This window comes from Podarcis cretensis, assembly GCF_951804945.1.
Source record: "Podarcis cretensis genome assembly, chromosome: 2".
Taxonomy (NCBI): domain Eukaryota; kingdom Metazoa; phylum Chordata; class Lepidosauria; order Squamata; family Lacertidae; genus Podarcis; species Podarcis cretensis.
The window spans coordinates 52,436,437-52,457,904 of record NC_137171.1 but is presented as its reverse complement, the minus strand read 5'-3'; the positions used below and the strand labels follow the sequence as shown (position 1 = coordinate 52,457,904).

At 45.2% G+C, this 21,468-nt stretch overlaps 1 protein-coding gene and 1 long non-coding RNA gene across 2 annotated transcripts in view; one reads left to right on the top strand and one right to left on the bottom strand.

Moving 5' to 3' along the window:
- Positions 1 to 3,244: 3,244 nt before the first annotated feature.
- On the top strand, positions 3,245 to 19,504 carry STC2 (stanniocalcin 2). The gene is made up of 4 exons (XM_079964882.1): positions 3,245 to 4,016; positions 6,398 to 6,540; positions 9,649 to 9,860; positions 14,706 to 19,504. The coding sequence occupies exons 1-4, from the start codon at positions 3,860 to 3,862 to the stop codon at positions 15,097 to 15,099; spliced, it is 906 nt and encodes a 301-aa protein (XP_079821008.1). The 5' UTR covers positions 3,245 to 3,859; the 3' UTR covers positions 15,100 to 19,504.
- The window catches only part of LOC307209630, a 63,801-nt gene continuing 48,030 nt past the window's right edge, over positions 5,698 to 21,468 (bottom strand). The window contains exons 2-3 of the long non-coding RNA XR_013835664.1: positions 8,705 to 8,785; positions 5,698 to 6,553 (exon numbers count right to left, since the gene is read on the bottom strand). This is a non-coding gene — a long non-coding RNA (uncharacterized lncRNA). The remainder of the gene's footprint in view (positions 6,554 to 8,704; positions 8,786 to 21,468) is intronic.

Below are 21,468 nucleotides of genomic sequence, written 5' to 3'. Positions count from 1 at the left end.
AAGCAAAGGAAGGTGGAATCTACTGTTCACTGGTCTGGACTAATACTATTTTTAATTTATTAAATGACAAAAAATGCAACCTGTACTTCACATTGTATGTGCAGTAGTCCCAAATGACAAAGAAGCACCATGGGCTTCCCTAGCTCTAACCAGGTCTGCTACAGAGTGAGAATTTTGATTTTGTATGTTTTGTCCACTTTTTGCTTTCAGTGGCAGGAATCTGCCATCGCAGGCATTTCTTCTTGGCCCCCAGAACAATCTCCCCTCTCCTCCCTTGTGTGCTGTTGTGGCGCTCTTCCTGAGACACACACCTGAGCCATTTTGATGACAGAGATGGGGGGAGCCCTGTTGTGATAGCTGCTCTTCCTCCAGTGGGACCACTCAGTTGAATTTGGCCCTATAAGTTGTATCCTGAGCCTAGCGCTGGTCAATAAAAAATGCATCGCAGCACTTCTCCCGTCATTTCTGAAACCTTGCAGCCCTTCCAGAATCCTCAGGAGTGCTCAAAACTGCAACTGCAGTTGTAAAAGTGCCCTCAGCTGTTTCTCCCTCACTGTAGCAGCTCTTGCTTTGCCCCTTGCCTAACCTTTCCTGATGAGGGGCAAGGGAAGCTGGTGCCATTGGCACTCAACACCTCATGGTACCTGGAGTACCCTGAAGTACGAGAATATAGGTGGGTATATGTATGGGGGACGCGGGTGGTGCTGTGGGTTAAACCACAGAGCCTAGGGCTTGCCAATCAGAAGGTCGGCAGTTCGAATCCCCGTGACAGGGTGAGCTCCTGTTCCTCGGTCCCTGCTCCTGCCAACCTAGCAGTTTGAAAGCACGTCAAAGTGCAAGTAGATAAATAGGTACCACTCCAGCGGGAAGATAAACGGCATTTCCGTGCGCTGCTCTGCTTCACCAGAAGTGGCTTAGTCATGCCGGCTCCCTCAGCTAATAAAGCAAGATGAGCGCCACAACCCCAGAGTTGTCCACAACTGGACCTAATGGTCAGGGGTCCCTTTACCTTTATGTATGGGGGGGGTACATGTCTTCACCCCAAAGGAAAGCAATGCCCAGCCTGGTGATGACAGAATAAATGATGTAAGGAGGGAGCTGCAGCCCAATATAAGAAAGGAGGAGATAAGGGAACACCTAACTACTTTAAATGAATTCAGATCTCCAGGGCCTGATGAGGTGCACCCAAGGGTAAGAGTACCAAAGGAACTTGCAGGTGTGATCTCAGAGCCTAATCTTTGAGAATTCTTGGAGAACAAGGGAGGTCCCTAGAGACTGCAGGTGAGCAAATGTTGTCCCCATCTTCCAAAAGGGGGGGGAAGAAGAACCAGGTAACAACTAATACCAGGAAAGGTCCTAGAACAGGTAATTCAATAGTGGGTCTGTGAGCACTTAGAAAAGGAGGCTGTCCTGCTGGATGACCTTGGGCCAGTTGCCATCTCTCACAAGGTTGTTGTGAGGTTAAAAGGGGGGGAGTGTGTCTTGCCACCTTGAGCTCCTTGGAGAAAAGGTGGGGCAGCCTAAGTCTTGACAAACAAATAAAGATCCACATTTGGAGAATTCGTTCGCTATAAGGTTCTTAATAAATACATTCCCTACACCTCCTTCGTGAATGTCCTTGGATTTTCCCTTACCCTTCTTATTCCTCCACCACTGTTTGGCCTCCAGAAACCTTAACAAAGACACTTCGACGACACCACCCGATGCTTTGTACGGAAAGGCAGCGAGGTTTGTGGAAGAGGAGCTGAAAGGCGCGCGCCGGGGCTGGGAGGGGGGCGGTGTGTGCGCCGGAGCGGAGATGAGGGAAGGGTCCTCCATGGCTGTGCTGTGGAGTGTCACGTCTTCCTCCCAGGGGCTCCCCTCCACTTCAGGAGGTGAGAGTGGATTTTCTCAAGTGCATTTTGACAGCTGGGAGCAAGGGGATCGCAGCAGCAGCAGCAACAGCTGGAGACATTCCTCGCCGCGCCCCTCCTCCGGCAAGCCGGCTGTCCCTAGCGAAGAGAGTCCGAAGGGCCCGCCCGCCTGCCTGCCCGCCCCCTCGGCTGCTGCTGCTGCCTGCATTACAGCAGCGAGGCAGGACCCGGGCACTCCGCGCCGCTCTGCTCCATTGGAAGGCCGGAGGGGAGAAGTTGCAGGAGGTTGGCGGCGTCTGCCTGATGAAACCTCTGAAAGCGATTGCTGCAGCGGGGCGTGGGGGGGTGGGAAGGAGGAAGGAAGAGGAACCACCCCGATCCCTGGCACACACACCCCATCGTCACCTGCTGAAGGCTTCCATCGCCTTCCTTAAGGAAAGCAGCTGCTGCCGGAAGGCTTTAGGTGGGAATCCCGAACGCGCCACCGGGGAGGGCGGGCCGCCTTGCTCCAGAATCCGCGCCTCTCGATGCGGATGGGAAGGAATGCGGGAGGATCGGGCTGTGGATGAGGGTTGAGGCACAGCAACCAGATGATGCAACGACTGCGGTGGGGTTACACAAGAAAAGGATCGCCGGTTCTCCCCCACCCCCCAAAGTATCCCCAAAAATCTGGGCGAAAGGGGAGGCGTGCGCTAAGGTTGAGGATGGAGACGGTTCCATGGGGGGGGGGCACAATAAAACCAAGCTTTCCATTTGAATCCCCCCCCTCCACTTTGCACTAGGGTCCAAATTTATGTATCAGCTGTTATTTTTTAATGGGGAGAGGGCAGTGCGGGTTCCCCACCCCAACATTATAAACTGCTCGCTGTGTGTGACATGTATGAAGAAAACGAGCCAAGATTAATAAAAAGTACTGCTCTAAAATGCAAATATTAACCGCAGCGTGCAAAGGGGTTCTTCTATCCAAAAGGCGAAAGTGTCCTTTTGTTCGGGTTCAGGTGCTACACCGGATATCAGATAAGCTCCCTGCCGTGCCCGTCGCCGCCGCCCCCCACCCGCTTCCGAAGGAACACGTGTAGATTGGCGACGCCCTGGGCTCCCCTGGCTGCAAAAGCACATGGCTCCGTCTAGATCGCCTGCTCGAAATCCGATCTTCGCAGGCCACTCGCTGGCTTCGCTCGGTTGCCGCGTGTGCCATACATACCGTAGACGCGCTTGCACGGTGCCCGGCAGGCAGGCAGACAGCGAGTCTTGCTGGTGTTTAGCAAAAGGTATCGCTAAATTCATCACGGAAACAACCCGGCCCCGTTTCCAAACTACTCATGCAACCACTCCCCACCCCCGTTAGCAGCGCGAGTCTTGCAAGCACCACCGTCCGCATCGCCTGCATCGCCTTTTCCCGCCACCGCTGCTGCTTGCAAGCGACCGCCCTTGCAGAGCCACGCTTTTGTTTCTTAGCGTCGCCTCCCCCCCCCCTTTAATCGACTTCCTAACGACCGAGCATATAAGCGCTCCGCATTGGGAATGTGAGGACGCTGCAAGGCGCAGGAAGGCGGAAGCGCGATCCACTCGCTGGACCACGCTCGCCGGTGCATGCTTTTGCAACCTGCTGCACTTTGCAACGACTTTCCCGTCCCGAGATCTCCGGAGTTGCTCGCTGGAGTGTGTAGTAGTTGAGCGCAGGCCACGCCCCCCGAGCGTGGTGTCAGAGTGAAAGAGAGGCTCCGGTTGGTCGTCTGGGCGGACAACATCTGCTCGACTCCTTCATTCAAGTGACACCGGAGCTTTGAGGGATATTTGAGGCACCATCCGTTCCCTTTCCTGGCCACTTCTCGCACTTGTACCAGCGCCGATCGCACGCTCCGAGCGAGGCTTGGGAAAGATCCGGGATCTCTCGTCTTGATCACCCCACGCTGCGCGCACACTTTTTTCCTTGCAAAGAAGTGTGTGTGAGAGAGAGGGCGAGCTCTCCTCCGGTCAGTGCTGTTGGCGTAGACATCGGGGCCATGCATGCTGCAGAGTGGTTAGGGAAATTCGTGACCCTGGCTTTGGTCTTTGCAAGCTTGGATCCGGTGGTGGGCACGGAAGCCACCAACCCTCCAGATGGTGCCCAAGATAACAGAGCGCCTCAGCAAAAAGGGCGCCTGTCTTTGCAAAACACAGGTATGTTGGGCTTCCTTTCCAATATCATCAAACCGTATCGGCATGTGAGTCTAAACTCGGAAGGGGAGCAAACCGGCATTTTAAGTTCGGGGAATTGGCTCTCTGCGTTCCTGTGCAGCGTGGAAGGCTCAAAAGAGGCACGGCATCGCAGGGAGGGAGCAGAAATCGGTTTTTTTAGAAAATAAAAATGCTTCCTGTAGTTTGGAAGCGCACGTGCTTGTTCCCCTGTTGGAACTGCAGACCGCCGAGCTAAGTAAGGCAAAAGGAGCTCATCGCAGACAGAAGACGGGGAGGACCAGAGTGAAAGTTAGACCAGGTAATAATTATAAGCCGAGGAGAATACGTGCTTGCTCGCTCTCTCACTCTCGCTTGCTCACTCCTTTTTTTTTTTTCCTTTTGCTATAAAAAGATTTTAATGACTAGTCCTTTGCGTGTCTTTGCACGTTCCATACTGGTCAGCTCTCTCCCATCCTTTAATTTTCAGCAAGATTCCGGAGGCAAAAGTCTTAAAGGGGAGGCGGGTAGGAAACACAGTAGAAAAAACCGCCTTGCTGGTACAAAGGATGCTTCCTGAGCGCAGGTTTAGGAACCGACTGGGAAAGAAAAAGAGCACTTGGAACGTGCAGACCTAAGTAGAACTGCTGAGTCTTTCTCTCTATTTTTTTTTCCTGCCAGGAGAGGCGTGCAGTGATGCAATTCACCACAGGGGGTTTCCTCTCCTTTTCCGTCTTCCCTCTTTTGTGGGGGGGGGGGGTTGCGCGTGATCTTTTTAATGCATACTGGTCGCATAAGTCACAATGCAGTGCAGTTTCCTTGGAGGAAACCTGCCAGGCCTGAATTGAAAAAAACAGAGGGAAGCAGCACACACACCCTTCAGTTCTCCCCAGGTTTAACTGTAGTGGAATTTGCTGCTGCAAAGCTTTGATTAAAACACACACACATGCAGGAGTGCCCAAGTGCCACATGTGAATCTTATAGTTCTGTGCAATTCTCTGCACACTGACTGAGGCCAGGACGTGTGATTGGAACCGCATTTGCACCCTACCCAACACAAGCACTACAGCTGGCCTCCTGGAACACCTACACACAGAGAGAGACACACACACCCAAGCTGCATACTTACACAATGTTGGACAAAGAGCCCCTTTTCCCCATCTGCTATGCACAGCTTCTCCTGTGTCTATAGAATTCAATACAGTGAGGCTTCCTTGAGAAGGGAATATAGGAGATGTAGCTGCAAAATCCTGCTCTGGGTCTTCTGGCCCTTTGTCCAATCAGTGTTTTAAAAAAGGAGGAATTCCTACCTGCTTGTTATTTATTTTGCTTAACTAGGATCCCTCTCTCTTAGCTTGGCTTCTGTGTGCCCTTTTAAGGAACGCCCATTTTCTTTCATGTATGTATTTTAATTATATTTTTTATAAACTGCTTCATCATTGGAGAAAACCTAGAAGTGGTGTATGCAATATAAAACGAAAATCAAAGGATCCATGCCTTGAGCTGCCAGGGTTAGATGAGAAAGGCTGGAAATAGCTTGCAGAGAGTGATACATAAATGTGTACTAGGGCAATGGCTATCTATATGGCACTCAAAACGTTTCCCTTTTACTTAAAATGTCACAGTGCTATTTGACTTGAATTTTTTAGACTTCTCAGCAGCTGCATCAGTACACATTAACACACTATCAGTATTTGAAGTTTACTGGCAATGTTTAAAAAATCTGCACAAATCATGGAAGGAAAAGCTGGCTGGTTTTACTGTTGCATGCATGCGTGTGAACATTGTCCTATGGTAGCTGAATTGGGTTTCAATGGAACATATACTTGCTCCATTTAACACAGTAGTACAGTATTTACTTCCAAGTAAACGTGTGCACAATTGAATTGCAAATGTGTAATGAATATCGGGGGATGGTAAATGGCAGTGCAGCAAAAGCTTGTAGCAAAAAGACTCTTTCTTCCTGTAGCTATATTAGGAGTTTTGTAATTGACTTCAATAATCTGGGGGAGATGGGCCCATCCGTAAACCAATCATCAAGGCACTTGTTCAGATTAGAAAATCTTGACAATTCACTTTCTCAGTATCTTTAGGTAGAAGAATCTTGGAAACCTTGTTGCGAATATTGCTTTAAGACCTCTTTGGATCAGATTTGCCACATGAGGCAATGGCTCTGAGTGGAATGGGAACACCAAACACTGACTTTGCATTTCTGTAACTAAATGCTTGTCTCTTAATTTCTGTGGAAGGCAAGGACAGTTAATATGTGTCTCATGCACTTTCTCCCCTTTTTCTTGAAATGATGATGCTGTCAGCAAAACAAAACCTCCACCTTCTAGTATATTTTCCAGTTTTAAACATGCATTGTGATGGATGTTCATTTTCAGCTGAAATCCAGCACTGTCTGGTCAATGCTGGTGATGTGGGGTGCAGTGTATTTGAGTGCTTTGAAAACAACTCCTGTGAGATCCGAGGCTTACATGAGATCTGCATGACGTTCCTCCATAATGCTGGGAAATTTGATGCTCAGGTAAGCATAAATGCTGCAGAAATAAACAGTGCAGAGTTTTGTTAGATTTTGTTTTGTTCTGTTTTCTCATCACATTTTCTGCTTTCAGCAAAAATGAACAAGTCTGAAACACCTTTGGAATAGGGGATGTTCATAACACAGAAGGTTCATTCATAAAGTCTCTTATTATACTTACATCTTGCCTTCACACACACACTTGTAGCCCAATATATGTACTGCATGTCCACTTCAAGTCCCACCAGCTGAAGAAAAACACCATATGGAGATTCCACAGCTTGCTAGGTGAAACAGTATGGGGGCACTTGTTTGAAAAGACAGCTTGTATTACAGACTGTGCAGTGGCTCAGAAGTCATCTTCATTTAATGCAATGGGTGTGTATTCCTAAACCCACTTGCTTAGGAGTAGACCTCATTGAACTCGGTGGCACTTCACTCAGACGTTAACTCGCTCTGTAATGTTCTTGACTTGAGGTTCTAGAACCTAGCATCCTTCAACATACTTCCATTACCAATTGTTTGCTGAGCCCAGGAACCAAAGACTGCACTGATACGCCCATATAGAATAACATTTCCCATTGACAAAAAGTTAAGCCACAGTGTGGTGTAGTGGTTAAAAGCGGTAGATTCGTAATCTGGTGAACCGGGTTCGCTTCCCTGCTCCTCCACATGCAGCTGCTGGGTGACCTTGGGCTAGTCACACTTCTCTGAAGTCTCTCAGCCCCACTCACCTCACAGAGTGTTTGTTGTGGGGGAGGAAGGGAAAGGAGAATGTTAGCCGCTTTGAGACTCCTTAGGGTAGTGATAAAGCAGGATATCAAATCCAAACTTCTCTTCTTTTTAAAGGGGTTGTCCCTCAAATAGTGGGGATTGTTATGACACAGCATCTAAATATCCTTCTAGCTCCATGCATGGCTCTTCCTTACACACAGAATTTATTTTAATCGCAACCTGGATCTGCAGACCTCGCATTTCTAAGGATGGCTAGTGAACAGCCCTAGTTCAAAATAGTTTGGCACTTGAGGCAAGCAGAACCTCCTGCAGAGTCAATAATTAAGTAACTCCATTTGTCATTCTTTTAGTGCCTGGGTTCCCAACATGGCAACCATGGGCACCTTGTTTTTTAAACTGAGTGGGGAGTTGGCTTGTTCCATTGCTTTTTCTTTTTCCAGGGGCTGCCTGCTTTTTTGTCTTATGGTTTATTTGTTTGGGGATGTCTGCAGCTGCTTTGCCTGGGTTTGGGACCTTTTCTCTCCAAACCATTTGTACATCGTTGAAGCATCCTGTTATTATGTCTTGTACAGCTGCTCTCCAATTTCAGTGAAAGAGGGAAGGAGCCCATTACGATGGGTCAGTGGCATTTGGCTTGACTAGGCAGTTTACAGAACATACACAAATATATTTATGTGTAAAGATTTCAACCCCTAGCTAGCGGCTCTTAGCGTGGATAGGGAGGAGAGCTGTCTTGCAGACAAAGGTGTTCTGTGCAGCTCAGCTACAAGGCTACTCCTCACTTTGGACTTGAAAACAAATCTTTCTAGAAATGTTTAAGCTGCTTCTTCAGACATGTAAGGATGACTGCTTCCTTTCAAATGAATAGGAATCTATCACCTATTTTCTAATATTGAGACACCTTTGAAAACCTTTCCCTTGATTTTTTATTTTTTTTTAAGAACGGAAAATGAAATGCTCATTTTATATTACAATACTTCACACATTTTGTACCATAGGATTCCCATTATGGTCCATTGCCATAATTCTCCACATAATTCTCCACATTCTCCAGCCCCCTTGATGCCCATGCAGGTTGAATTAGATTCTGTTTAATTGCTTCAAGTATTGAAACTTCTTCTAGGTATAGCTTTAGCAATTACAAAATGAAAATAATATACGGAATATTGGTGCATTACTCAGCAAAGAGCATCCCCCCCCCCCCAAATGCCCTCTCATCATTTTAATGGGGGAGGATTGTTCTGTGATGAAAAGAATGCCAAACCAAAGGAACTTGCGTTCTCACGCTCAACTGCTATGATTGGTACTGTAAATTTTGAGTCAAATTTTTAAAAGAGTGTTTGCCCTATATGGTGTACAGAACATGAAATGCTCATCAGCTCGGATGACCTGAAACGTTAAGGAATGGGAAGAATGTAGGAGGATTGCCAGCTGCCTGTCATTCACCAAGGAGAAGAATTGCTGACCAATTATCCAAAGAATTGTAACACCATTGAAGCATGACTGGACTTCAAACCTAATGGCAGAAAAAGAGGGCAGAATAAGGATAAGGGATCATATAGTATGAGGCATTTTTTATCTTCGAAATCTAACCCTGCTTACTAGGCCTTTTTGGAAGTTTCAGAGTGGAAGGTGTGCCCTCCAACTTCTACTAATGCCATAATGCTATTGTGACATGCTGAATGCTGCATTTTTTCATGCTAACAGAAGGTCTCTTTTGACTGACACGGATAGGCAGGGTGAAGGACGAAGGGCCTTTTGTTAAAGTATATAATAGATAATGACAGGTTGTGACTGCAGTCCTACAGATACTTAACTGTGAATAAATCCCACTGGTTTCAAGGGACTTGGTTCTGAGTAGACATGCATAGGTGGCATTAATGGTGTGATTAATGATCTGTGATGGGACGCGGGTGGCGCTATGGGTTAAACCACAGACCCTAGGACTCGCCAATAAGAAGGTCGGCGGTTCAAATCCCCGCGACGGGGTGAGCTCCCGTTGCTCGGTCCCTGCTCCTGCCAACCTAGCAATTTGAAAGCACGCCAGTGTAAGTAGATAAATAGGTACCGCTCCGGCGGGAAGGTAAACAGCATTTCCATGCGCTGCTCTGGTTTGCCAGAAGCGGCTTAGTCATGCTGGCCACATGACCCGGAAGCTGTATGCCGGCTCCCATGGCCAATAAAGCAAGATGAGCACCGCAACCCCAAAGTGGCCACGACTGGACCTAATGGTCAGGGGTCCCTTTACCTTTACTTTACTAATGATCTGTGACGTGTAACTCTCTGAAGGCTTCCCAGAGAAGAGGTGGCAACTCAGCTTCTAAGTCATGCTTCATGGAGATGAAGACTTGGTGTGCTTTTTTGTGTGTCTTTCTTCAGGGAAAATCCTTCATTAAAGATGCTCTGCGGTGCAAGGCTCACGCCTTACGGCACAAGTTCAGCTGCATCAGCCGCAAGTGCCCTGCCATCAAGGAAATGGTGTTACAGCTGCAGCGAGAATGCTACCAGAAGCACGACCTCTGCTCGGCAGCCAAGGAGAACGTCCAGGTCATTGTGGAGATGATTCACTTCAAAGACCTGCTGCAGCACGAGTAAGTCAGAGCTTGGATACTGCAGTGGGAGGTGGCAGTGGAGCTCAGATGGGGAGCCCGCTCTGTGTTATCACCAGTTGTTCCAGGGACGCTCCAGTCGTGATAAGCCTGCTATTGTGCGTCCTCACGGAATTGCACATACCCTAATTTTACTGATCTGGGAGTGTAGGGACAGCCAGCGGGAAAAGAAATGCTGCGGGGGGCATTTCCAAACCACTGGTAGGCTTTGGTGATGCAACTGAGCCTTGAGAAGAGAGGGCAATGAACAGGTACATTAGGATAGCACACTACTGGGTGCCTGAGGGTTTATCCACACTTAATTCCTCCACTGTTGACTTCTCTTTAAAGCTCTGTGTCTGAGCTTTTCCTCCAGAGTTTTCCCCATAAAAACCCGCTCTTTAAAGCTCAATCACAGCAAACAGCAATCCATGGGAAACCCGAATGGACGTTTGCTCCAGTTGAATGCTAAAGAGCAGGTTTTTGCTTGGGGAATGCCTGGGGCAGAAACGAAACATTGCTCAGTCATGGAGCGTTAAAGGTTAATGTGGATAAGCCCTTAGTCAACAGAAAGAAATCAATAGCATTGCAAAAGGATTTCTTACTGTCTTGCTAGGCTGCCACTCCCAGATTTATCCCTTGTATCTTCTTGGATGTACTTGGGGACTGATTTATACATTGCATTTGAACTAGGTACACTAAATTTAGTGTGTTCTGGTTTTTTTCTTCAGCTGCCCTCCTGATATTTTGGACAACTGTCATCAGCTCCAGCTGGCACAGCCAATGGTTGGGGAAGATGGAGGTTGTCCCAAGCATCTGGAGGGGTTGGGTGCGGCTGTTCTGTTGTAATACATGGGCTGTGGTTCCTTAACCATCTACAGAATGTCTGTGCAACCTCAGATGTATTTATTATTTCATAAAATGTATACACCACCTGATTTGGGGGATGGGGAATCAAAGCAGTTTACAAAGGGAAGCTTCTTGACTCTGTTCAGTTGCTCTTAGGGGTTTTCCCTTAAGTGCCCAAGATCAGAAACATACCTCTTGAGAACTATCCCAAAAGACATCCTGTGAATGCTTCTGTCACATATTTTATTCTGGGGTATAGCATCTGTAGTGTAATTGTTGTTGTTTGTTTCTTTGTTTGTTTTTTGTAAACATGACTCTGATTACTCTGGATCTCTCTACCGTATTTCTAAACACCTTCTTTACACAGGTATAAAAGTGTGGAAAGATGGCTGGTGGTCCAATTACCTCACATGTACTGTGTGGACCACAGCCTGGAAAACCAGTTTGGAACAGGGAAGGAATGTGTGTATATTATTAATGGCATGCTTAGTCTTTTAATTGAAATCAAGGCTTGTATCTTCAAAAAATTATATACGGTGCTTCTTAAATTAAAAGATGAAAGGGAGTGGTGGTGCTGGCATGCAAAAAGAACCCTAATTAGATTTGTCCCAATACTTCTTGTTGGTGCATTGTATCCTCACATAACTAGCTTATATATTATAAGGGGAAATGTCAGGCTTCACAAACACACAAATCCCCAGAACATACTCTAACTTTACACACGCAGAATCCTAGTGAGGCCAATTTTTGGTGAATGGTTGGCAAAGACCGTACTGTTAATATCTAACTTGCCAAAATATAGGTACAAACGCTCCACTTACTTCTCGTTTCTCTTAAAAGCTCATTTCCCCCGCTTCAAGAATGGCAACAAAGGGACTCCTAAAACCTGTCTTAGGTTGAATATATCAGTGTTAGTTCAACTTCTTATTCGGATCAGGATATGCTTTTAAAAAGAATGCAGCTTTGACAGCTGTTTGTCTCTAAAATGTGGAAGCACTTGTTACTCAGTGTAACAATCAACAGTTACTGTTTACAGCAGTTCACTATGAAGGAACAGCTCTCCCCAAAATCCTGCTTTTAATCCTTCTGGGATTCTGTACAGGATTGAGACCTTTGTAGTGTTCAGGAATGGAGCTGTTGTGGAAGTAGTATAGTCCAGTGAAAATAAACTTGAACTTTTAGAAGTAAAGAGAAAAGAAATGATTGTTTTTCAAACTATATTCTTTCTTTTTTTTAAGAGAACCACCAGCGTAGTGGTTAAGAGCGGTAGACTCGTAATCTGGTGAACCGGGTTCGTGTCTCTGCTCCTCCACATGCAGCTACTGGGTGACCTTGGGCCAGTCACACTTCTCTGAAGTCTCTCAGCCCCACTCACCTCACAGAGTGTTTGTTGTGGGGGAGGAAGGGAAAGGAGAATGTTAGCCGCTTTGAGACTCCTTCGGGTAGTGATAAAGCGGGATATCAAATCCAAACTCTTCTTCTTCTTCAGCCTAGCATAAGACAAAATATACCAAACACTGTGATGTACAGCTTGATGCAAAATGGGGGGCCTTTTTCTCCCCAATTGTTATTGGAAATGGCTGAAAAGTATCAACTCCCTTAATATCTTCACTCCCGTGGAATCAAACGCCAACCTCCTCAAATTTTTTATTTTTGTGAATAAAAATTTCAAATGTTGAATAGTCAAGCATTTCATAGGTTCGTTTGTGTCAATTGTCAGCACCACAACCATGAGAAACACCTTTGATATTTCTAAACTAATCTTGTAAATTTTCTTTGCTGTGTAATCATTAGCACACCTTGATGATGTTAACAGTCACAATATTGTGGTCTACATCCAGGTTGTTTGGGCACCAGATGAGATCATGCATGACACCCTATGCCAGTAATAGCCAAAGGTGGTACAAATGGATAAAGAATGGGTGGCTGCACCCTGTGGCAAGGTTTGTAAGGTTCCATCCTACCCTTCTTCCCAAAGGAGGCTAGGGCTGCAGTAATTATTCCATATGAGTATATGACTGCAGCCTAAATGGTTGTTAAGAATGAGGATTGGGAGCTTTTTAAATGAATGAGTTCTCAAAGAAAGCTCAGAATCCAAATCTAAATTGTACATTCTGAAATAATCATATAGATATTTGAGTATGAAAGGAGGTAGCTAATCAGTAAAAACAAGAACAACGTGACTGGTTGCCACAACTTAAAACAAAAACGAAAATTCCTTGTGATCCTCAAATCAAATATTATGGCTTGTCTGTATGACAGATGTGGAATGCAGCTAAGCTCATTAGAAACTAAAAGTCTTCTGCTATGAATAAATCAGTATGATATTATGTTACAGCAGTTAAAAAAAATACTGTTGACAAAAATGCCAGTGGTGTTTAGATGATCAAGTAATACAGTATATCCAGTTTTGGTGGTGGTTATAATACTATTGGAGACAAGGAAGCAACCACAAACCTACATACACATTCTCATAACACAAATGGTAAAGGAAAAGCACTATTTGTTTGCCAACTGGGTTTAATACCAGCTGTCATACTTGAAAATAACAGCTAAGGGGAAACACTCTTACTTCTCTGCCCCTGAAGGTATTTTGTCAAGACTATAGGCTTGCCTCTCAGAACTGATCTAAGCATATCCATAGGAAACATCTGCTGTGGTTTCTAACAACTTAACAGTCATTAGCTTTAATAGTCAAAGCACTATGTTCCACATTGAATTATTCCACTCCATAATGCATAGTACAGTTTATCCCAGCCTTAGCCACTCCTCTGATTGCCATTGGCAACTAAGAATTTTACCCAGACTAGTGAGGAGGCTGACGAAGAAGAGATTTAGTGTTCTGTCCATCCTTCAGTGGTCTCTTATGAGTAAAAAGTAGGTGTGTTCATTGAAAGGGGGAGACAGTAGTCATGTTCATTAATTTCAATGGGATAAACATTTCCCACAATCCCTTATTCTGATATTGCGGTGGTTATTTCCCTCTTCTACCAGAATCAGCCAATTACGTAGAATGGGGGGTAGGCTGTGTTCCATCATTGTAATGACTCAGAGGAGATGGTGGGTGTTGTCCCTCATCAATCTGTTTGAAGGAGTTTGAACCAGGCACCGGCCATTTTGTGGAAGAAGTCACTTCACAAGAAGTCTCCAACTTCTCAGAGATGAAGTAATGTGTAACAGACACTGCAGCTGCCTGGCAGCAATACGATAAACGGATATGGTTCTCCTAACACAGGAGCCCTTTCTGAAGCCACACATGCATGCCCCACTATTACACCTGACACAAGCCCACAAGGGTAGGCCTGGATGCATGAAGCCTGTTGGATTTGTACCTCTATGGATTCCAGTTCATGGTGGCTGCCTACTCATATTTAGGTAGACTTACCACCACACATTCACACTTAACACCATCCCCCAACACATGGATGGTATTGGGACAGGGGCTGGCACAGGTGAGCATCTCTCCCCACTCTGTCTCTCCATGTGATCTCAATTTCAGGGAGAGAAGCCTCTGAAGAGGGCTAATATGGCTCCAATAACTGGTGCAATTCTCATAATATTGGGGGGACTGGTTCCTGTATCATTTTCAACAACCAGAACCCACCCAAATTTCACTGGGAGCACTGCTCTGGCAATAGAAGATTTCCCTCCAGGAAGGCTCGCCTAATATTTTCCGAACCACTATCTTATCACCTCTCTGTGCCAAGGTGAACGCCTTTTGATCTGCCCAAGTCTTTTTCTTTGTGATTTACACTGAGGGTTTGTTGTTGCTGTACTTTTGTTTGTTTTAAACCTGATTTCTATTGTTAATGTTATTTTAAAAAACTTTTAGAAACTGTTCTGAAAGTCCTAGAACTGAAGAACAGGGTTGCAGGAAACCGCAATTCAGTGTGGGGCTGCTGAGCTGCCTTTGGGGTCAGGCCTGAAGTATATTGAACTACTCAAGCTGCCGTTTCACCGTAACCTTCCAATCTTCTGATTTATTTTTTTCTCTCCTAGGCCGTATGTTGATTTAGTGAACACCTTGCTCACTTGTGGAGAGGAGGTTAGAGACGCCATCACTCGGAGCGTCCAGGCCCAGTGTGAACAGAGCTGGGGCAGCCTGTGTTCTATCCTGAGTTTCTGCACCTCCGTCCCACATGGAGATTTCACCCTCGAACCAGAGAAGAAGCCAAATGAAGTCCCCAGATCCTCTATTAGTCAAGGGGACATTATAGTCCACCCTGAACCTGACGCCAGAGAGAGCTCCCGAAACCCCAGAGGGGAAAGAGGTAGCCGGCTTCCTGGGAATGCCCAAACCCGCACTAAAGCTGGGAGCCACAGTCCCAAAGCGGCTCATGGGATTGTCGAACAGGCAGAGGAACTGTCTGACTTCTCTGACATCCGGAGGTGAAAGGAGGATGTAGCTCTTCTTTCCCCCTGCACCAGAACCTTCCTCCATTGAGTTCATCTTCTTATCTAGGGGCATTCCAAAATATGTACAATATAGAGGGGTGGTGTCAGGCATAGGGCATTGTGGGATATGTGGCAGTGACAGTGTATGTATTATAAGTAACAGAGGAAAAGCAACAGCTATTGGTTATTGATTGTATCCAGCAAATTCAATGTGTAGGTGCAACTAAATGTATCCATGTAAATCCTTTCATCTCTTCAAGAAAAAGAGGGGAAACGGGAGATTTTAGATGCAGGTTTGGGGTGGTGGTTAAGGGATTTGCCCACATTTTAATTGGTCAACATGTGGACCAGGTTCAGGCAGAAAATAATCTATAGTCTCCGCTCTGTTAGAGGCAATGAGGGCTCCAGATCAGCTGCAGAGAAACTCAGATACAGAGCTCTGCATAGGGGACCTTGGAATTGCAACTAAATTGTCTGAGCCATTGATCCTGTCTAAGTGACACCACCTGCCTTAAGTATCCCTTGCATTGGTTTGGGTGGCTCTTAGCTGACCTCTTCTGCTTTTTGTTCCAGTTTCCTTAGGAAATAGGCTGATGAGAGAATCAGTTTCTGGACAAGGACATTTTTAACCAACTCAAAATCATGCCAATTTCTTTTTTCTTTCCCCCCAAAAACATCATAAAAGAATCCACCTGGCTTCTGACTGCAGTGGGTTTCCCAAATACCGGTAACTCGCATCTTATGATTAGTTCACTTGCACGAGCCTGGCTGAGGGAAAATAAATAAAGAAATGGAGAGCAGGGGAAGCCTGTTCTCCTTTTATTTGTTTGTTTACGCACAAACACACTGAGCAAAGCTGAGATCACAGACTTACCTGCCTTTGGGAAGCATCCCAGAGCCCTCGCTGTGCCTGAAAACTTCCTGAAGCTGCGTAGGGGAGGCAGGCAGGCACCTGGCTTTGGGAAGGAGGTGTGAGGCATAAGGGCTCTGGCAGGGTCCTAGAGCCCTCCATCTCCCGTAAAGCTGGGCAAGTGCTTACTAGGCTTCGGGAAGGAGGAGTGAGGACTCTAGGACCCTGTCAGAGCCCTCATGCCACCTTCGCAAAGGCAGGCAAGCCTTCAGAGAGCCCGAAGGAGGTGCGCTTTGAGAAGGTGGTGGAAGAGCTTTGGGACACTGCCAGATTCCTCACACCTCCTCCCCAAAGCAGATATGTAACCCTCCACCCTGGGGGGGGGGGGCTTCCAGGGGTTCACCCTACAACCACTGGAACCCAGCCCTCGTGTGAGATGCGAGTTTCCTGTACAGCGTATATATGGTGGGCTACAACTTGCTTAGACACGAAGCTCTTTTTTTCGGAGGCTGGATGAAAAGTTCTTCTCTCCCTGAAAGCAGGACCACAATGTTTGCTGAGCTATAGAAATCCTGTGCTCTAAGGTTGACTGTGTGTGTGTGTGTGTTGCCAAAGAAATGGTGATGTAGAATAAGCGCAACCCAGCACTGTGCAATGATTTAATCAGGTTAACTACAGGAAGCTTAACTCGTCTTGACACCTCAGCCCCAGCCACATTTTCTTGGAAGTAACTTCCCATATATTTCAGTGGAACTTGCTTCTCATAAGTGCATTTTGGGCTACAATCTCTGTTATTATCCAGAGTTAATATGCTTTATTCCATCTTTACTTCTAAATAAATCTCTTTCTATCGTTAACTAAGATCACTCAGGACACTACATTGCATGGGAGGGGCTGCAGTAGTCCTTAAATCAATGAAGCAGGTTTTGTTCAGAGACAGTAATACTACATTAATAGCTCCTGTGGCTTCAGAACGCTTTGGCGACAGTTCCCTCAGCGGGAAGGCAGTATCAGAACGAAATCCCAGTGTAGTGGCTTCTTCTGCACACCTACCTCCTAGGTGCAGGGACTTCCCCAGTCATGGCCATGTGCATTCATGCACATTGCATAAGCAAAGCTAGCCCTGGCTGTGGGACCTAGCCTCACTCAGACCAGGAACAACATAGTATAAGCCTTTCCTCCCTTGAGGAACAATAGAATTGTTCATGCAGCCAGGGAATTTTATTTACACTATTTCAAACAAGGGCAACTTTTGTGATTGTGTCAAGCAGTGAATCCAGGTCCCACTGAAGCAACGATATAGATGAGGTCCCCTTGTTGATGTAAAGTTGTTTGAAATGATCACCATACCATCAGCTTACATAGCTACAACCCAAAAAAATCATGCCCCTATATTTTCATGTCATTAATTGGATCTTATGGAAGTCAGATTTACTTATGGGAACCAAAACACAGAGACACCACTGAATGTCTGTCAACCGATCACCTCAGCATGCATATAATTTATCTTCATTCAGTAAATATATGTTCCCCTTATAGCTTACACAAAGGAAATTCAGGTGTTTTTTGAGGAGGTGGATATAATACCATTTTCCCCCTCTGTGTATGAAAATTGGATGTATGTGTTCACCTACTGATTCCACATTTTCTTTTATTGTAAATATTTAACGTTTCTATTTATTATAGTTTCTCCATTTAAAAAGAATAATAAATCTGAGCACTGCTGGCTAAGGTAATTTAAATATATTTCAGGACCTGTGTTGTATATATTAATGCCACTAGTAGATTTTTGTTATTGTTTAAAGCAAGGGAAATATAATTTTATACACTCCATAATGTTATTGACAGCATAAATCACTTATTTATTGTTAACTTTCATTTCTAACAGATAACAAGTGCATTTAACCTGATAGTTTTGTCAAGACATCTGTATAGCCTTACTTCTTGAAAATAAACAAATTATCAGCTGTCCTGTCCGCTCAAGGAACCAATAATATTTTAACCCACATAACTTGTGACAACAAAAGAAAGTTCTTTTAAAATTATGGACACAGCGCAATTAATGTTAAGCAGTTCTGCTGTATACTTCTGTGCCTGTTTACTCAGAAGTAAATCACAGGGATTGGCCACACTTCTGCTTGTCCTAACACTTTCCCCCAGAAAAACCCACTTTTTGCTGAATTAGAGCAAACATCAATGGGTTTTTTTTGTGGGTTGACATTTGCTCAGATTCAGCAGTAAGGAGCAGGTTTTCCCGGGGAAAGTGGCGGAGCAAATGTAAAAGCAGAAGGGTGGGTGAGTCCTCTGTGCATTCAACAAGACTTGCATCCAGGAAAATGGACATTGGATTGCAGCCTTTATAATCTTGCTGGGTTGTATCCGATGTTGGTCATATACAGCGAGGACTCATTGAAAGTAATGGGCTTAACTAACTTGAATTGATTCATTTCAGTGTGTCTACTCTGAGTTGGGCTTAGTTGGCTACAACTCATTGAGCTCAGTCATTTCAGCCTTTGAAAGCAGAACTGAAAAGTGCTTAACTGGCTGAATCATGCCAGACTGGTGGAAAACGTCCATTACTGCTGCTTTACAGTTTCCATTCATTTCAGTACAGAGCTACTATCCCTTCAAACAGGTTTGACGAATCCACTTAGCACAACAGGGGGATCCCTCCCGCAAATCTGGAGAGCAGAATCAATGCGACCCTCCCATTAACTCCAGAGTAGATGCAAGGCTGCCTCATATGCTGGGCTCTGGAGCAAGCCAAAGCAATTTACACTTCTGTCTGCCTAAAGCTCCTGTATGATGAGAAACTGTTAAAAAGATACATATCTGAACCCACATATGTGTCCACCACATGTATCGATCCATCACGCACTTTTGAGAGGAATGGAACCTTTTGCGTGGAGTTAGGACATGCATCCATTTAAAATGTGTGTAAACCTTTAAACCTTATGCCTAATAAAGAACTTGCCACACCAGGAAGTAGAAGATTGGTTTATTGCACAGAAAATAAAAGCAGAGCATATGTGTGCTGCTCTTAAGACAGCCAAGTTACAAATATGCAAGGAGCAAATAATCATTCAGTACAGACACCTTAGCCTGGAAGTGTGAAAGAACTAACCAAAAGTCTAGAGAAAATGAGCAGTGATGGGGTATACCTGAACTTGAAGCATGCAGAGTGCAAAGTTAGATTGGAGATCTGTATGCAAAAGTTAAGCTCATCCCTTTGAAATCCCATGTCAGCAAGGCAACAAATCTTTCAGTTCTTTTGGTCCAGTTCCAGTGAATATAGGGTTGATCATTGAGATCATTTAAGAAGAAAACAGGTGTCCCCATTAGAGCCTTGGCTAACTCTTTGAAACCTGGGGTTTATGAATATTTTAACTCTTGGCTAACTTCTATGGAAGCAAGCTAGCAATCCCAAAAGGCGCTGAGTCCAGCAAGCAAGGAAGCAATCCGAAAAGGGGCGGACTCCGTCAAAGAATCCTGATTAAATGGGGCCATGTGGAATGGTATTTTTGATGAGGACAATGTCATGTGGCTGCTGTGGGGGGGGGGGAATCCATTGAGTAGCACCAACTCCACAATAAAATTTTCTGCGAGCCTAGATCTAGCTAAAATGGAAAGAAAAAGGAATAATTCAATCCACAGAAGAGGAAGAGGAAGCTCCCTAAAAATTGCAGACATTTATAAAGTTGTACTTTCCCCATAAAAACAGGTGGGTGGATAGGGTGGGTATTCAAATGTGGACACATTTTGCCAGGAATGCGCATATCAAATCTTGAAGCTCTTGTCTTGATATTGCAATTGCAAAGGAGATACTGCATAACAAACCCAAGGTATTAAATGTAAGAGTTAAACTAGAGCCCCTACTTAACTTGGCCAGAAATTGCAGAATAGTGGAGGGGCTCAAAGCTAACAATGGCAGCAGTGGTTTCCAGATCAGAACATAACAACAAAGGGAAGGAAGGAAGGAAGGAAGGAAAGGATTTAGGTGGTTTTATAACCTGGTGATTCTTAGGTGACTGAGTTGCATGCTACCTTCAACTTTTTAGACTATTCATTCCAGTAACAATCTCTTTAAGGAGTTAAGGGTAGGACTGAGGGTTGTTGGTTTCATATACCCTGCTGAATTCTGGTAGAACAGCAAATCCTGGATTGTGAAACAAAACAAACCCCCACCCACAAGTGAAATCTGAATTCTCTAAAGTCAACGATCAGCAAAGGCAAGTAGAGTGCCTTGCTGTGCCTTGGCATATTATTTTCTGTCTCATCACTTGGGGTTATTTAAAGGGACAGGGAGAGGAATTATGAGCAGAGCAGCCCATGCCCTACGGCAGAAATTGCTTATGGCTGCTGGAAAAGCACATTTTAATGCCCCTTCTGTGAGGTTTAAAAATAACTAATCCAATTTAAACCCTCGGATGAGATGGGACTTTGCAAGCTTAAGTTTGATTTGCAGGAAACTATGACCTGTCATATTCATGCTTAAGGTGCATTGCCATCCGCAGTTTATATGCATAATCCTCCATGGATTAGTTTTAGCCATTGGATAAAGAGGAAAGGGAATGTTTCCTGCCAGATATATGGTGACAGACCTTAGTAGGAAATGGTCCCTAGCCAAGCTACAGGATTTCTGAAACAAGATGAGAAGCTGACTTACTTGCCACGTGTTATTCGCTTCTGTGAGTGCTTTTTGCAAGCCTTGGTTTGGGGTTCTGAATGTAAGAGCCCTTGATCAGACCACAGGGCGATATATTTCAGCATCCTGTTCTCATAGCGGCTAATAATCAGGTCCTCCCCTCCAAGCAGGACATGAGTGCTACAGCATTCTCCCTGCTCATGTTCCCCAGCAATTCAGACATCCTTCCTCTGATACTGGACCCATTGACAGCCTTATCCTTCATGATTTCATCTAACCCCTTTTAAAGCCATCCAAGCTGATGGCAATCACTAAATCTTGTGGGAGCAAATGCCATCGTTTGACTGTGTGGTGGTTAAAGAAGCAGTTTCTTCTCCGGGGCCAACTGTATGTTGGCCATTGCACTGTGTGTCCCATTGTCTCTACCCGATATCAGCAGCTGGTAGGCTAGAGGAGACACACTGTGTGATGACAGCATAAGGTGCATTGCTTGCAGTAGATACAACAGAGAATAGCAGGAAAAGAGACCCAGATCTGCAGCTGTTCTTATATCACCCGTTCTGATCCTTGGCTCAAAGCCAGTTTGTAGGTCAGATTCAGCCAACTCCTTTTTTTTTTTTTTTAATAATATTTATTAGCCGTTTAAAGATTACAAAAGAAAAGAAAAAGAATTAAACAAGACAATACAAAAACAAAACAAAAACATCACACAACCCAAACCCTAAAACATTGAATCAACCAGATTCAGCCAACTCCAACTGTCCCTGGAAGACTGAAGGGAATTATTTCTGTACACGCTCTACCTTAGGAGTGGCTGAATTTTGGTGCCTTTCCCTTCCTTCAAGGGGACGAGTCTGCGAATTAATATAAAA

Bases quoted from the DNA above. Each gene is read 5' to 3' on its own strand.
- STC2 (XM_079964882.1), top strand. From the start codon at position 3,860: ATGCATGCTGCAGAGTGGTTAGGGAAATTCGTGACCCTGGCTTTGGTC. The intron at 4,017-6,397 runs GTATGTTGGGCT...GTTCATTTTCAG, and splicing joins CCTGTCTTTGCAAAACACAG to CTGAAATCCAGCACTGTCTG. The intron at 6,541-9,648 runs GTAAGCATAAAT...GTCTTTCTTCAG, and splicing joins CTGGGAAATTTGATGCTCAG to GGAAAATCCTTCATTAAAGA.